This window comes from Crinia signifera, chromosome 7, assembly GCF_055691185.1.
Source record: "Crinia signifera chromosome 7, ASM5569118v1, whole genome shotgun sequence".
Classification (NCBI taxonomy): Eukaryota; Metazoa; Chordata; class Amphibia; order Anura; family Myobatrachidae; genus Crinia; species Crinia signifera.
The window spans coordinates 137,066,609-137,085,566 of record NC_139223.1 but is presented as its reverse complement, the minus strand read 5'-3'; the positions used below and the strand labels follow the sequence as shown (position 1 = coordinate 137,085,566).

Sequence of the window (18,958 nt, the reverse complement as noted above, 5' to 3'; positions counted from 1 at the left end):
CTTTCTCTCTACTAGATTAGTACAATTCAGACTGACACTTCAAAAAGTATTGATGCCTGTAATACTGTGTAATTAAACCTCTCAACAGGCATCTCTAATGCAAAACACCTTTTTGTTTATAAAGAGGATATCAAGCATCACTCTACATAATAATTGCAGAAAAAGGGAGCAAATGCACAAACAATAAATAAATGCTGGATTAAGCAGGTAAAGTATAGGTATATGCCATGTTTCATTTTCCAAATTTTTTTAAAGTATTTTTAGATATGCAGCAAATATATTGATAAATAGAAAACATGATTTTACTAATGCAGCATTATTTAAAAATACTATGGATAAGATAATTGCAATCAGGATGCGGTGATGGTCCCGGGGAGCGTGACAGCCAGCAGTCAGAATACCACTTCCTGCAACCGGTCTAGTGGCCAGAAGAGTGGTGCCAGAATGCAGACATTGATCAGTAGTTTACTGTGTGGAATTGCAATTATGCTGTGTACTGAGTGTGAGGGATAAGCTAAGGCACTATCGGGGGATTTAGTGTTAGGCAGCGGGTGGAGGGGAGGAGTATAAATTTAGGCTGTGGGGAGGTAGGTTAAGAGTTAGGCATATAGAACAGGGATTGGGTTAGGCTCCAGGGCAGGAGGGTTAGGTTTCGCCTGTTGGGTTGAACAGTTAGTGTTAGGCACTAGCGGGGAGGTTTAGACTTTGGCTGCAGGGGGAGGGTTATGGTTAGGCTGTGGGAGGGGATGGTTAGGCATAAGCTATGGGGGGTGGGTTATTGTTAAGATTGGCAGGGAGTAGATAAGTATACTTACAGTACTTAACCCCTGTTGGGATCCCTTGCATTATTTTGCAGATGTCAGTCTTCCTTATGTATTCTGTGCAATCACATTTACATTATATCTTAAAGTCACCATTTCAGTGTGAAATTTTGCACGTTTCAAAGGTCCCCAAACACAGCTCACAGAATGATAGATGGACATTTACCGTCCCCTCACTATTCATAAACTGCATTTCCAAAGATTGCAAACTTACAAATGCAGTGCGAAAAGGCATTCTGAATCATGGCGCGGCTGAAGTGGTAATCTAAGATTGTATTGCATCATGTCTGCAGGATAACCAAAATGATTTATTTTCATTTGAATGTTTCAAAAGTTTATTTTTCACGTTGTTATTTTGGATTTTTACAAAATTGTAGCTGTTATAGTTGCAGACAGTCTAAAAGTTAATAAAAATCTTCAACAGTGGTAGGACTTGGTCAGAAAATATAAATGTGGGGATGATAACAGAATGACAATTGAGCTACATATGTGCTTCTCAATACTTGCGTACATCCAAGCTGTACCTCTTTAAGAGGGCAGCCAGGTGGAAGATGCTGACGGCGTGGTGCCATGGCGTGGTGCCATGAACATGTAAATGTGGCCAATCCTTCAATATACAAACACATACTGTAAATACTGGCATTGTAAAGCAGAGGGTGGTGCCATGATAGTGCAATTCAACACGAATCACGTCATCAAGGCACCAACATCATCCACTTCCTGAGTGAAGTGCAGCAAGCAGCATGTAAAAGATAGGCTTATTCTCCTCAAAGTCTGTGACAGCCACACCTAAAGTCTGGAAGTCTCCTGGACATTCCGTAAGAGCAGGTAAGTATGATACTTACACTTTATGTGTTTTGAAGGGATAAGCAATATCCAGAAAAGCTTATCACTGGCTGCAATAACCCATACTTGCCTAATCTCCCACAATGGTCGTGAGATGCTCCAAAGAGAATTCAAGTCTCCCAAAGCAGCGCCGCATATGGCCGGCAGCGCCTACTTCAAGAGCAAAGTAGGCTGTCCAGCTGGCCAATGACATGATTTGTGCTAAGGGCCTTATTCAGCATGGATCGCTACATAGAGAAAATGCTGTTCACTGCGAGCAAACAGCTGCTGCCCAGAAAGAAGAAATAAATGCGTTTGCAGATCCATTTGCAAATCCCGGAACATCGAAGTGTACTGTACTGTACTTGCCATTTTAGCAAATGTGAGTAAGTCTGAGGCTTACAATACGTGGTCATTGTTGACATTTAGAGACCCACACCAAAAATAATTTTGCATACTGTAACTGTGTTTATTCAGACACACCAAGAAAATGCCATGTTTCCATTCAGAAACATTGGCGTCCTGTCAATCAAACTGCTACTGCAATGTGATTGCTTAGCATTCACATTTTCATTCACAATTTGTAGTTGTGCTGCACAATGCAAATGTTGCGCAGACGGCCGATAATCACTTGATTTGCATTTTCTCTCTTTAGCAATCCACATTAAATTAGGGCCTTAATCCCAAGATTTTAGCCACGAATAGTGGTTGCTCCAGAGGTGGGGCTACAGCACATTCCATGATCTGCCACCCCAAGTGCTGCCAAACATTATAGGCCGGGGCCCTATTTGAAGTTTGTACAGAGCTTCAGTCCTACCTCTGCAACTGACAGTGTTATCAAACCAAGTAGTTACACCTGGATAGGTAAGGCACAGACTACATCTGATAAAACCCTAAGTGTAGTCAGGGAAATGGATTTCCATATTCTAATAACTAGACTTATTTATAATTTTTTCATGATTTTGCCTGAAATCTGGGTCACAGTTATCCAGTAAGTTGATGAATTATGATAACAGAAAATGTGCTGCAGTTTAGCATCAGTGTTTTATTAAACCTACCAAATATACTTCAATTATCTTCAGAGTTTTGAGCAAATAAAAAACATTTAATGCTTTTTCGAAATAGTTTATAAATCCTCAATGTGCTTTGTTCTTGTCAGTATCCCTCTTTTATATGCAATGATTAACATAGTGACATTCAACAGGAAACATTCTCATTTTCCTTAGACACAAACTGGGGACATTAAAATTTAATAACATCTTCTCTCTAGTCATTTGTGCGCAGTAATCTATTCAGAAACTGCTGTGTTCTCCAACTGTTTAAACCACTTAAATATGTATTGTTAAGCAATGTTAAGCAAACCTGTATTTTCCAACTACTTTCTTTAAACCATTCTATTTTTTCCAATTGTGGGTGAGTCATACTTATCATTTACTCTGATGGCACCTAAGGAGGGGGGGGGATTGCGCAAATTCTAATTACATAAATCCAGGCCTGCTGGAGAGGCCTGGGTCCGCTGCCACCCCTGTGTGTAGATGAAAACCACGGCACTAGGGACTTCCGAAAAAAAAAAAACACACAACAAGTAGCTGTGCTACTTTGAGGTTTCAGCTTTTCATAGGCTTTTTTCAGAAGTCTCTAGTGCTGTGGTGTTCATCTACATATATCATATCTCTGGGGAGTTGGGATTTACCAAAGGCACAGGGCAAGAGTGCCAGCAACTACACACACACACACACACACACACACACACACATACATACATATATATATATATATTAACAATTTCTTATATAGAGCATACATATTCCGCAGGGCTTTACAGAGAATATCTGAACATTCACATCAGTCCCTGCCCCAGTCAATCTATGTTCCCTACCACATGTAAACGCACACACAGACATTCTAGGGTTAATTTTGTTGGGAGCCAATTAGCCTACCAGTATATTTTTGGATTGTGGGAAGAAACCCACTCAAGTACGGGTAGAATACACAAATTCTGCATAGTTAGGGCCAATGTAGGAATCGAACCCATGACCTCAGTGCTGTGAGGCAGTAATGCTAACCATTACACCATCAAACAGCAACGTGTGTTCCAACGTTTAGAAAAACTTTACTTTTTCGTCATCAGGGTAAAGTTTTTCGAAACGTTGGAATACACGTTGCTGTTTGACTGAATTTATTGCCGTGAGTGCCGCCGATAAGAATTTGTATATTGGGACCACTACATTTGGTGATTTCATGGAGGGCACCGGCTTATGCTGATATACGTGATAAGTAAGTGCCGACTACCATGAACTTGTATATATATTATATATATACATATATATATATATATATTCTTTGTGCGGTCCGGCACTCCAATCCTATGTCAACTGCCTGGGTGCCTGTCCCCAACGGGAATAGATAGATGCTGGAAAGAGGGACTGGCACTCCACGGTCTTTTAAAGTTGCTTTTTTATGTGCAAAACATGAATCCCAACGTTTCGGGGCGCCGATGACGTCACAGAGACGGCGCCAACCCGGAAGCCGCAGATGGAAGCCACGAACGGGACGCCATGGGGGCGGGTAAGTCTCCTATATATTTCACTTGTATGTATTATTTGTTGTGCTTACACTCCACTGACGACGGAGCCTGCGAGCTCCGAAACGTATGGTCTCTGCACATGGAATAAATATTCCACTTGGTTTCACCGTTTGCACAGCCTCTGAGTGCCGCTTATTTCCCACGCTATATTCCCTGAGGATTCACACCCTCTTGCTAAGAGGGCACCTGAGCAAGTCATCTGGGCTCCACCTGCAGACCTGAGTGCCGGTCTCCCTGCTCTGTATATATATATATATATATATATATATATATATATATATATATATATATATATATATATATATATATATATATATAGATAGTAGTGGTATGATCGGCACTCAAAAAGTCCACTTTGAGTAAAGCCGGGTGCCCTCTGAATTTAGCACGCTGGATGCGCTAGCATACACAGTTTTGAATCAGCGTCACTCCGGTCTTGATTAAAGAATTTTCAAATAATGGAAACAGCACACATGTGTGCTGTTTCCATTATTTGAAAATTCTTTAATCAAGACCGGAGTGACGCTGATTCAAAACTGTATATATATATATATATATATATATATATATATATATATATATATATATATATATACACACATATATATATATATATATATATATATATATACACACACACACACACACTGCAGAGAGGATCCCAGCACTCGCAAAACATGTTGCAGCAATCCCGGAGGAGAATGTATAAATAAGCACGACACAAGGATGTGTTGCATTATGCATTGCCCCTTGAGGTACCCCTTGATGAAAGAGGTAATACTCCAAAACCGGGGAGATATGCTGCTGGCATGCAGCTCTCCCAGGGATTGAGAAGTATTCCCCTGATTCTTCTATGGATTGCCTAAATGTCTTTCTAATACATGTGGCTACTTGTATATTTGTCGATACAAATTGTGTGCTGGTCTGATAACATAGATCTAATTATGAGGGATGCCTAGTGGTGTAAACTACTATATGGATGAGAACTAGGGTCAGGATCCTAGACAATATGGAAGAGAGGGTGCAATATCACACTGGGAATAAACATCAGGGAAATGTTTTTCTAAAAAAGAAAATTAGTTCATGTCGACCTTGGAAGTATGAGATAGCAATTTAATCTTACAATAACCATGTGATTCTCAGCATCATTGTACCACTCTTACAATATTTTATATATTTTACATTATGCCATAGACTAATAGTCCCCAAATGTCCCCATTTTGGTGTTACAGTCCCCATTCGCAGACCTTATTAGAGACCGAGCTTATACACAAGTCGTTGGTGTTTCATACCAAAGTTCTGAATGGATTGGAATTTGGATGGATAATGAGCAAGACTTATTTTGTCAAGATTTGGCATGCCTAAATATTGGGACGTAGACTTAATAATCTGGAACAGTGGTATCATGGCATGCAAAGATCTGAAGTTTTGCAGACTTGGGCATTAAAACAAAACAAATTGATTAAAGAGCAAACATTCCTGGTTACTCTAAAGCCTTAGGATGTCACTAACAACAAGGGAAAAATGCCAACTCCCTCTCACTGGTTCTCCAACACAAAAAAGGTGATCAAACATTATTTGGTATTTTTGTTTGAACCTATTTTGTTAAATTTGCCTTTTTTCAATAATGGTGTAAAAGATAAAGACTGTTTCCAGGAGAAAAACCAGGAACTCTTCAGGTTTCTCATGATAAAAATATACAATGCTTCCATAAACAAAGCACAAACATTAGATAACTTAATTACTTACACTGCTGTAGTGATTCGTCTGAGTTATCTGGGCAGTCCTGTTCTCCGTCACACAGCCAGCTCTGTGACACACATGTGACATTATCATGACAAAAGAACTCTCCTGGATCACACAACTGTTGCTCTGAAAGTAAAAATGTTCATAAATTACAATACATAAATTCAATAAGGTTTTAATATAATGGAAATACATACAAATAGAAAAGCAGACATATAAAATAGCTTCCTTTGTTTAACATTGAATGTATGGGATGCGGTCATTTGGTCTACATCATGATGGTCGACAGTCATTAGGTCGACATGGGAAAGGGTTGTAACAGTCAACGGAAGTAGGGTTTATTGGAAGATTATTGGCTAATTGCAGATTTTTCCAAAATCACATGATTCACCTATGTTTAGCTTCATATAATAAAAGAATATAAATGACTGCCAATAAACCCAATAAATTCAGGTTGGGATCATTTGGTCTACAGCATAAGGGTCGACAATTATTAGGTTGACACCATTAGGTCGACATGGGAAAAGGTCGACATGGGAAAAGGTCGACATGGTTATAGGTCAAAAGGTCATTAATTTGACAGGTCGTTTGTTCGAAAAGTCATTAGTTCGACAGTGTCTAGGTCAACAGTCAAAAGGTGGACATGGGTTTTTTCACAGTTTTTTGAGCCGACGTGCTGACAGGCGGTAATTCATGCCTTACCATCTACTAGGGCATGGTGGGAGAATAAAATAGTGTACCGAGCGTAGCTAGGCACCGTGCCCGACGCATCGCAAGCCCAGCAAGCGATGCGAGGGGATGCGGTTTACTTTAAACTGTGTCCATGTCGACTGTGTTGACATTCAGGTAAAAAAAACTGTGAAAAACCGCATGTCGACCTTTTGACTGTCAACCTAGACATTGTCGAACTAATGACCTGTTGAACTATAACCATGTCGACGTTTTCCCATGTCGACCTAATGGTGTGGACCTAATGATTGTCGACCATCATGCTGTAGACCAAATGATCCCAATCCAAATTTATTGGCAAAGTCATTTATATTCTTTGATTATATGAAGCTTAACATAGGTGACTCATGTGATTTTGGTAAAATCTGCAACTAGCCAATCATCTTCCAATTAACCCTACTTCCGTTGACTGTTACAAGCTTCACATTAACCCCTTCCCGACAATTGACGTACATTTACGTCATGGTCGGGAAGTACTTCCCGACACATGGCATAAATGTACGTCATGGATGTAAACTGTCACCGCGTCTATAGACGCGGTGACAGTTTGGAGATGTCTGCTGTCCCTGACAGCAGACATTCCCCCTCGCCGCCCGGGGGGGGCAGGGATGCCCCCCCCGGTCGGCGATCGCTGTGATTGGCTGTTCAAATGTGAACAGCCAATCACAGCTATTTCTGTGTTACCGGCGGCTATGCCGCTCGGTAACACAGAAAACGGTGGTGATCGGTGCTGTTAAGTACAGCACCGATCACCACCGATCCGCGGACACCCCCTCCCTCCCACCCGGCAGCACTATGTGCTTACCCGGCACCCGGCAGCCGCTCTCCTCCCTCTGCTATGCGCCGCAGCGCTGCCTCCCCCCTCCCTCCCCCCGCCAGCAGCAGCAGCACTAGGGACAGTTTAAAAATTAAAAAAAATAAAATGAGACATAAAAAGAAATGATTATATATATATATATATATATATATATATATGTGTGTGTGTATGTGTGTGTATATACACACACACACATATATATATATATATATATATATATATATATATATGTGTGTGTGTATGTGTGTATATACACACACACACATATATATATATATATATATGTGTGTATATACACATATATATATATATATATATGTGTGTATATACACACATATATATATATATATGTGTGTATATACATATATATATATATATATATATATATATATATATATATATATATATATATATATATATATACAGATAGATATTCCCGACCGAAGACGTATATATACGTCATGGTCGGGAGGTACTTCCCGACCGAAGACGTATATATACGTCATGGTTTTAAACTGTCACCGCGTCCATAGACGCGGTGACAGTTTGGAGATGTCTGCTGTCCCTGAGCCCCGGTCGGCGATCGCTGCGATTGGCTGTTCAAATGTGAACAGCCAATTGCAGCGTTTTCTGTGTTACAGGCGGCTAAGCCGCTCGGTAACACAGTGATCGGTGGTGATCGGTGCTGTTAAGTACAGCACCGATCACCACCGATCGCCAGCCCCCCCCCTCCCACCCGGCAGTCCCCCCTCCCACCCACCCGGCTGCCGCAGCGCCAGCACCCCTCCCACCCCCCCCACCAGCCGCAGCGCCAGACCCCCTCCAAAATCTGGTGAGCAAAATGGGGTCACATGTGGGGGGGTTCCACTGTATTGGTGCTTCCGGGGTCTTGCTAATGCGACATAGCACCCACCATTCATTCCACCACCAAATATCACTCCTTCCCTTCTGAGTCCTGCCATGCACCCAACTGGTATTTTTTGGTCACATGTGAGGCATTGCCATACTCGGGAGAAATTGGGGCACAGATTTTGGCGTGCTTTGTCTCCTTCATTCCTTGTGAAAATGAAAAACTTTGAGCCAGAACTGCATTTTTGTGTAAAAAAGTACATTTTTTTACACAAAAATGCAGATCTGGCTCAAAATTTTTCATTTTCACAAGGAATGAAGGAGACAAAGCACCCCAAAATCTGTGCCCCAATTTCTCCCGAGTATGGCAATGCCTCACATGTGACCAAAAAATACCAGTTGGGTGCATGGCAGGACTCAGAAGGGAAGGAGTGATATTTGGATTTTGCAGCACAGATTCTGGTTGAATGACCCCTGAAGCACCCATACAGTGGACCCCCCCCACAAGTCACCCCATTTTGCAAACTACACCCTTCAGGGAATTCATCTAGGGGTATAGTGTACATTTCAAACCCCCAGGGGTTTCACCAATTTTGATACAACTGAGCTGTGAAAATGAAAAATTAAATTTTTTCATTTGCACAGCCCAGTTGTATCAAAATTGGTGAAACCCCTGGGGGTTTGAAATGTACACTATACCCCTAGATGAATTCCCTGAAGGGTGTAGTTTGCAAAATGGGGTCACTTGTGGGGGAGGTTCCTAACTTTTAGCATCTTATGGTGCCTAGAAACCTACATGGTGCCTAAAAAATAATCTCATAAAAAGGAGGCTCCAAAATCAAGTAGGTGCTCCTTCTATTATGAAGCCTGTGGTTTGGTCACCGTGCACACTAGGGCCACATATAGGACATTTATGAAAACCAAAGAATTGGGGGAATCAATTTTTAGTCACATTTCTCTAGTTAAATCTACTGTGTTCCTTAGAAAAATGTATTAAAATTGAAAATCTGCAAAAAAAATGAAATTTTGAAATTTCACCTACACTTTGTTTTAATTCCTGTGAAACACCTAAAGGGTTAACAAACTTCCAAAATGCTGTTTTGAATACTGTGAGGGGTGCAGTTTTTGAAATGGCATCATTTATGGGGGTGTCTCACATACAAGTCCCTCAAAGTCACATCAGAACTGAACTGGTCCCTAAAAAAATCAGTGTTTGAAATTTTCTTGAAAATTTGAGAATTTGCTATTCATATTTTACGCCTCCTAGTGTTCAAAAAAATGAAAAGGAAGTTGAAATAATGATGGCAACATAAAGTAGACATATGGTCTATGTTAGTTATTAACTTTTTTAAGTGGTAAGATTATTTGTCTCACAAGCAGAAAATTTAACATTTTGCAAATTGCTAAATTTTCCATTTTTTTCCGACATTTTGGTATTTTTCACAAAAAAACACAGACTGTATCGACCCAAATTTACCACTAATTTGAAGTACAATGTGTCACGAAAAAACAATCTCAAAATCACTGGGATAAGTAAAAGCAAAAAAAAGTTATCCCCACTTAAGTGATACATGTCAGATTTGAAAAAAAGGGCTCTGTCAGGAACGCAAAAACTGGCTCTGTCAGGAAGGGGTTAAAGCAGTATTCAATAAAAATAAATACATTTTTTATCTATTTTCTTGTTTACGCTAACATTTTTCGAAAGAAAAGTTTTAAATTGTTTTCTTATTATTTTCATTAGGTCAAGCCAAAATAACTTAAACATTCTTTCGGTTAACTTGAACGTAAAAAATAAAAGGACTGACATCAGTGACAACAGTCAGTGAATAAAGGGAACATCAGTCAGGGATATTTTTCATGGATTTTACTCATACTTTCAAAATATAATAAATCCATAAGAAGAAAATATGCTTTAAAATACATTTTCAAGGTCATTATTTAATAAAGTAATCAGAACTCGCAGCTTGAGTAAAAAGTACTAGGCTCACTGAATGCGCGATGGGAGATGGAAGTGAACTGTTTCTGCAAATGGGGTTTTTCAGTTGACGAATGTAGTGATGTAGAGTGAAAGGATCACAAATGTTCCACTAAACCCTCGTAAAACTACCAACTAGAAAATTATTTTTAGGATTTAAAGTATCCTTGCATTTTGAACATATAGAAGATATATCCACAAATCTCTATTACCATGCACTCACAGCATATCCCTCCAAAAAGATTTGCTGAAAATATAAAAATAAAGTAGGAAGTGTACACAACTATATATCTTCTGTAGAGTAAAATACAAAATCTTTTCATTTACACAAACACCACGACAAAACAACAAAATAGAGAGAATCCAGTTAAACTAGTCACCACAACCTATTTCCTATTAAACATGATTATCTGTCGAGAAGCCAAAACAAAACGATCTTATTTAATCAAATAAGTAGACAATAGCACAACTATAAAGACTAATGTAAAAAGGCCATCACCTATATATGATGGAGCATAGCCCAATTCTATAGGGTACAAGGCACCATACTAGTTTGGATCCCCTCACCGTGTCCTACTCATACACAGAAACCACATAAAGGCCCTTCTTCAGATCTGATCACAGTACAAATTTGTTCTCAAAATGGGAAAAAACATGTGCACTGCAGGTGGGGCAGATGTAACATGTGCAGAGACAGTTAAATTTGGGTGGGGTGTTTGAAACTGAAATCTAAATTGCAGTGTAATAATAATGCAGCCAGTATTTACCCTGCACAGAAAAAAAATAACTCACAAAAATCTAACTCTCTCTAAACATGTTACATCTGCCCCACCTACAGTGCACATGGTTTTGCCTATTTTGAGAACAAAATTGTACTGCAATCAGATCTGAATAAATAAGGGACAATGGCCGCTGTGCTAGATCTCTAAAATAAACAGAAGCTTGGATTAGAATCACTCTGAACATGCGTGAGTAGTGTTCATTCTAGCACCCGCCATCTTTGAAAACCCATGCAGTTCCTCTTCCCTGCCTGGGGTGTCGCTGTCTGCTGTGTTGTTTCCAGCACAGGTCTGGTTTGCATATCAGTGTTGATATACAGACCACACTGCTAGGAGTACTACTGCAGAGGGCGACACCCCAGGCAGGAGAGAGGAACTGCATGGATTTTCAAAGATGGCGGGTGCTAAAATAAACACTACGTGAGCATCATTAAATAGTGCACCACAGATGCATTGACATACATACTAACTGAGGAGATTGCTGAAAAGCAAATGTAGGGAGGGGGGGGGGGGGGGTGAGTGTTTAATACTTTTAAATCCAGCTAGTCTATCCATCTCTCCTTGCAATTTTAAGTTAATACAGTATGTGATGGATATGTTCTATTCATTTTAATAGAGGTTTCACATGTTTACAAATGTTTGATAGGAGCAAAGGAAGTCCTATATAGATATAGTTAATATATGAGAATAAGTACTCTTTTAAGTCTAGATCAGCTATATTTCAATAAATAGCATTGCTATTTACTGTAGTTATTAAAATAATTAAATTGTATATCTGATTGCCAGTGCTTTTTCTATATATGCTTATGTGGACAAAAAGCTGGAAACAGAGGTATACTGTAGCTAGGGTGGCCAATCCCTGGATCGGCAGTATCCCAGGATTTGGCCCCCAAGTTGCCAGGACTTCAGTCCCGGGATTTGAGTTTCCAATCCCATGATTTTGGGATTAGGCGGCATCTGAGCACCCGCTCAACCGCTGCCCAGCTTCTCCTGTCCCCAGCTGTGTGACTCTGTGAGTATGATGTGGTGAGATCATGCTGTGCAGGCCGTAAAAGCCGCACTGCCCACCGCCCACCTGCCTTTCTTTCTTCTGCAACTTTTGCCCGGCTCCCAGGAACTGCATGGGTTTTCAAAGATAGCGGGTGCTAGCAGTGGCGTAACAATACAGTTCTCTGAAACTGTCTGCCGTATGGGGGCGGACATTTTGTGATGGTCCGTTCTTCATATCATCAGAATGAAGCTAGGACGGGAGACAGGACCACCGCAGCGCTGACAGGCATTCCAGCTCCCAACAGCCGGTCTCCAGAGTATGTACGTGTGGTGGGTGGCAGGGGGGGCACCAGAAACCTTTGGCGGGGGGCACAGTATTTGAAGTTACACCACTGGGTGCTAGAATGAACACTACTATTGGTGGGTGCCACTCAGAAATATAGAATACAGTTTTTCCTTACATCCATCACATGTTTGCTTAATACATGCTATGCAAACTGATGTACTTTTAATTAAGGCTGAAACCCCTCACGCATAAGCACCAGCGAGACATACATTTGTTGCCATAATTTACTATTCTTCTTTACTTAAACCCAGACAGAAATTCTTTTTTCAAATTGCTTTTATTTTGCTTGGAAAATTTGTTTTGAACTTAAGACACTTCTTAGGATTCATCTTGTTTCAAAACATTTAAAACAAACCATCCGCTCAATAGAACATTACATTGTTGGTACATTTTACCAAACACATTTTAAACCGTCACAGCATCACTTTACATTTCCATGTTCTGACTGAATTTTCGTCTCAGGTTTGGTGGCAATAAACCTGACTCAGATCATTCATTATAAACACTGCAGAATCCAAACAGATTCCCCACGTGACTTTTCCTGGTGCCAAATCCTACATGTGTGGGCTTATTGTTTGGATGGCTCAAGGAAGCTTAGGAGCAGGAAAAAAAACTGAAACCAGAATATATTGACTTTCCAACACTGGAGAGATGAACTCACAGGCTTACAATTGCAAATTCAGCTAAGTTTTCTAAACCACACTGTATTGCTTCCAAACCGCATATTCAATGACAGAATGTAATCTCCATCTTGTAGATGGGGTTATCAGGGGTACTTGGGAATAGAGAGGTGACTAGAATTGAACAATGCAATCTTCTACATACTGTAGCATAAGAAGATTACAGTATATCAATATGCACCAGGGAAAAACATAAATCTCAATATGCCAAATATGTATTCACTCAGCAGTAAACACAGCAAAAAGCAATATTACAGGACTGATGGTCATCAGTTAAACATTGTAGCTTTGAATTTATTAATGCTCAAGTAGCAGGTAGGCATGGGGGCAAATAGCCGGTAGGAATTGGGGGCAGACCCCCTCCTTCCCTCCCAGAGTTTACTATAATTGGATATTGCAGTTAGAAAACATAGAAGTTTTATTTTCATGAAGGATAATAATTATAACTTTTTCCAATAGATTTGTGGGAATATCAGTTACATTGTATGGGGTCTAAGGAGACCAAAACAGGTAAAACTGACACTTTTTAAAATTCCAAAATTGGGACAGTTGGAACAGTTGGGACAGTCAGAAGTCATGATACTGTGCTGTGACTGCATACTGCCACATGTGGCACTGGGGACCACACTCCCTATCCATCAGTGTCTGCCCTCATCCTTAAGAATAATGATAACCAATTACACTGTCATACTGGGCAGCCGGCTCAGTGTATGGTCAGAAAAGTACCAAACTGTTGGCAACTGATTACAGAAAATCCCATAATCCGTATGTTAGAAGATGACTATCTGTGCATGTGTTATAACTCTGGGCATAGTATCTTTATTCATTTATTTATGTACAGTTTATTATATAGCGCAGCATATTCCGTTGCGCTTTACAATTGGTGACAACAGTGAGTAAACAAACTAGGTAGATATAAACCGACATGGAGGGAGGAGGGCCTTGCTCACAAGCTTACAATTTGTAGGGATAAAAGGAGGGATACATAAGGATAGAATTCCATATCATGGCAGTCCCATCAGATTACAAGACAGTCCTGATGGGATGCAATTAGATATAAATGCTACTGGAAGTTGTGTGGGTGTCCTGAATATGATAAGCTTGCCTGAAGAGGTGAGTTTTCAGGGAACGCTTGAAAGTTTGGAGGCTAGAGGAGAGTCTTAATGTGCGTGAAGGACATTCCATAAGGTGGGTGCTGCCCGACAAAAATCCTGCAAGTGTAAGAGGGAGCAAGTAATGAGTGTGGATGAGAGACGCAAATCTTGTTCAGAGCGGAGAGGTCAGGTGGGGATATATTTTGAGATAAGCGAAGAGATATAAGTATAGTCTTATGGCTTTGTATGTAAGTAGAAGTATTTTATATTGAATGCGGTAATATACAGGCAACCAATGGAGGGACTGACAGAGAGTTTCAGCAGACGATGAACGTCTAGCCAGGAAGATCAGCCTCGCAGCTGCATTCAGAATGGATTGTAGTGGTGAGAGTCTTTTTTTCAGGAAGACCGGTAAGGAGGCTATTGCAATAGTCAATGAGTGATATAATGAGTGCATGGAGTTTTTGCAGTGTCTTGTGTAAGGTACGGACAAATTTTGGATATATTTTTTAGATGCATATAACATGATTTAGAGACAGATTGAATTTGAGGAATGAAGGACAGTTCAGAGACGAGGATGACCCCTAGGCAGCGAGATTGTGGAGTAGGATTAATTGTTGTATTCTCAACAGTGATAGAGATATCAGGTTGGTAACTACTCTTGGCTGATGGGAATATAATGAATTCTGTTTTGGAAATGTTGAGTTTGAGGTGGCAAGATGACATCCAAAATGAAATGGCAGAAAGACATTCAATACTGATGGAGAAAATTCCGGGGAGGATAGATAAATTTGAGTATCATTAGCTTACAGATGATACTAAAATCCAAAAAAGTTGATTAGTACCCCAAGTGAGGAGGTATAGATTGAGAAAAACAGAGGACCTAAGACTGAGCCTTGTGGTACTCCAACGGACAGAGGTAATGAAGAGGAGGTAGAATCAGAGAAGTGAACGCTGAAAGAGCGATTAGATAGGTAGGAAGAGAACCAAGAAAGGGCTAAGTTCTGAAGACCTAGGGATTGTAGTGTTTGTACGAAGAGTGGTTGACAGTGTCGTTACCAGGATGAACCCATGTGCAATTCCCAGCTGCGACATTTGAGGTGTGAAAGGGGTTATTTGAATTTTGGACATTGGTGCAGTCCCACCTCTGCAGCTGCCACTGCCAAGGAAGTCCAGGTGCATAGCATCTTGTACCTCCTAAAATAGGTCATGTTGGGAGTTATGGATGTCCAAGAGATCAAAATGAGAGAAAGTGGCAGACAGACAAGCTGCAGATACTGTAAGTCATGAGATGATGCTGTAATTAGAGGGAGAGCTGCTACCAACAACACAATGCTTGGTGAGAAAGTTCCTATTCCAAGCTCCACATAAGCACCACCTAATCAGTACCGCATGCATCCCTGGTCTCTAAAGGTCCCCATACATTAGTCCGACCTGATTTCCCCCTGCAGCTCCCTGGGAGGGGGACACACGATTAGGCACTTGATGTGCCAATGTTTGCATATGATAAATCGCATTGATTTATCATATGCAGTCCCCAGGGAGCTGCAGGAGGAGGGAGCCGTGCGGGGGATGGCAGCGGGCGGGGGATGCTGGCTAATAGAGAGCCAGGCAGGGGTAGCAGGGGCAGGCTGCATAGGGAGCCGGGCAGGAGGAACTTGAAGCTGTTCCGGTGACAGCGCGGGAGCAGGGCGCCGGCCAGGGAGAAGACGCTGACTGGCAGATTGGCTGAGAGAGGTCTCAGCCAATCAATGGCTTCCTAGTCATCTGTATGGGCATTTTTTTCAAGTTATCTGCTTCTCCTGGCTCCCGCCGCTGCCTGGCAGCCAGCGTCTTCTCTCTGCCCGGCGCCCTGCTCCCGTGCTGTCACCGGAATAGCTTCCTTGTGTCCGGCTCCCTATGCATTCTGCCCCTGCTCCCTCTGTCTGGCTCTATATTAGCCGGCATCCCCCGCCCGCTGCCGTCCCCCGCGCGGCTCCGGGCCGGGCTGCACATAAGATTTATCAAATCTTATGTGCAGCCCGTCTGACCTCCCGATCCAATGTGCACGAGACCATGCATCGGATCGGACGGGATGTCTACAAGTGCGATTTGGGCCGATTTCATGGCCCGATTCATCCGAATCGGGTGAAATCGTTCCCAAATCGCATAGTATATGGGGGCCTTAAGATGTGGCTCCCTGATAGCTGCCACCAGCAGTAACTTAGCAGCACCTCTCAGCCATTACCTCAGGGCAGGCTCCTCACAGACACCACCTGCTCTGTAAAACACACTCGGCCTTGTACATGACCAGGGCCGGCGCTACCCACTCAGCAGCTCCTGCAAAGCAGGGAGGCGCCATGCTGAAAAGGCGCTGTCTCCCTCCCGGCTCAGCTTAAGCTGCCTCAGCTTTCACTGTCACTGCCTCCTGCACGCCGCCCGCAGCGCCTGTCTGACAGTGGGTGACAGTATGGAGATACTTGCGCTGAGGCATGTAGCGCTGTCTGTGAATGCCTGGATGACATGTCATGTCCGGATCCTCCCACTACCCATTGCTCCCTGCGCCTGTCAGCTGTCAATCAAATGACGAACAGGCAGCAGCGCCACCTCCCCTTCCTTCCATCTTCTCAGTGTGCTGTGCCAGTGCCACTGCCAGTCCTCAACACTCCACTCCCTCTATCTCCTCCCCTCTTCTCCCATCTCTTCCTTCTCTCCCCTCCTTTCCCCCTCAGTCATGAGAGGGGTGTAATGTGCTGCACATACTTTTTTGTATTGCTTTCGGATCGCATCGCACACACATTACATGCATGCCGTGCGATGCGATCTAGCCCATAATGTATGCGATTCTCGCAGTGTGTATGGGCACCTTTAGTACCTGCAACATTTTGCGGACACAGCACTGAGATGGTGTATGCATACATTTACATGCACCCAAGATCCTCCATAGGATCGCATGCTGCATATACTCCCACAATCGGGCTGCAGCTTGTTGCAATTGCAATATGAAAGGGCGCAAAATGTATGGTTTGCAGGAAGGCGCCGGACACCCTAGCACCGGCCCTGTACATGACTCCATCAACTTACAATCCCTTACAACTGTCACTGACCTCACCAACTGACATTGGTCATGTGACCTTCTCCTGACCTCTTAAGCAGCTCCTGAGGCTGTTGGGAATTCACAGTGACAGGCATAATATATTTCTTAGCAGGGTGTTACAGCAGCAGCAGATGGTCTTCAGCCAGATGCCTGCAAATATGCAAATATTGACATATGCATATATGTCGGCAACTATTGAATGGTTTCTCCAGCAGCGGGACATATGAGGGGATGTTTCTTTGTGACACATCCCCTTGCATGGTTGTGAGGAGATTCAGCGGCGGGAGGGCAGTGATTCGGCGTTGTGGACACTCAACCGGAATGAGGGCCTATTTGCTGCCATTGAAGTTAAATTACAGTATGTGATAATGCCCCACTATCGCCCAGAGGCCTTTTCAATCATAAGTATAGATACAATATGGGTAGAATGCATTCAGCTATGGAGCATATGTAGTACACAAACACTACCATGGCAGACTCTCTAAAGATGGAAACTGATAGAAATGGATTAGGTAACATTGCAAAGGAATGCCACTGGATATGGTAAAATATACAAACTTACTTACACGCATTCAATTTCATAACAACTGTGATACCATCATACATAGCATACTGATTGGCTTTATGCTGGTTCTGTCCACCCACCCTCACTGTAGTTTGCATGTCTGCTTTAACCCTGCTGTGCCTCTAGATGTGGCTGAAATGTGTATGACTCAGACTTGATTCATAGTATGCTCAGTATGATAACATTCTAAACAGTGTCCGCAAACAGGCGCACAGTACATTCAACTCAGCATCAGCCCTAAAGTGAGTAAGTGATCATTTGTCTTCCGGGAGGAATTCATGAACACCTGTACTCTTTATGAGAGTTTGTGGCCAGCATGGCTTAGCAGGGGTTAGCCTGTACGAAGATAGAAAAAGTGCTAAAATAATGTTTCTATCTACAGGACGGAGGAGACAGAGCTTTTATTTTTCCAAAAACATATTTCAAGCTAGTTTTGTTTCCATGTCCTCGTTTATTTGTTCCCCTTGTACAGTTTGTCCTTGTTTGATATTTTTTTTGTTTTCCCAAAAATACCATTTTACACTTGGGAGCCTCATAAATCCACAACAATAATTATAACAATAATAGGCATTAAAAGAATAATTATCCTTCAAGTGTTTGCTTGAATACTTCAGTAAAGCTTTTGTAAAATTGTTTATCATTCATAGGGCAGTATTCAATGAGCATTTTGGCGATGTGCAGCGAATCCTGTTTAGGATTCGCTGCACATTCGCCACTGCTCGCTGCGTTCCGGAGCCTCGCCGGCTCCAGTATTCAACGAGTCAGGGGCTCGCTGCCCCTGACTGGCATTTGCCGCAGGGAGCCTGAGGACAGCGGCAGGCAGGGAGATGGAAGTCTCCCTGCCTGCCCCAGAACGTTTGTGGAGGGGAGGTGGGCTCCCCGGGAGCCAGGCAGCACAGGCTGCCCCCCGGGGGTGCCAGCAGGGGACCGGGTATATTCACTACACCCGATCATGCATATGTAATAATCGGGTGCAGTCAATATATGAATATCTAATGAGCGGCTCGGCTCCGGCCCCCTGCTGGCTGGTCTGTGTAAAAAAAAAAAAAGCACATGAATAAAAATAGCATGCCCCTCCT

General features: G+C 42.2%; 1 protein-coding gene across 4 annotated transcripts in view; it reads right to left on the bottom strand.

Annotated features, from left to right (window-relative positions):
- The window catches only part of LRP1B (LDL receptor related protein 1B), a 1,445,580-nt gene that overhangs the window by 1,184,513 nt on the left and 242,109 nt on the right, over positions 1-18,958 (bottom strand). For all 4 annotated transcript variants that reach the window (XM_083153866.1, XM_083153869.1, XM_083153867.1 and 1 more), the window contains exon 2: positions 5,983-6,105. In XM_083153866.1, the coding sequence (XP_083009992.1) occupies positions 5,983-6,105 (123 nt within the window). The remainder of the gene's footprint in view (positions 1-5,982; positions 6,106-18,958) is intronic.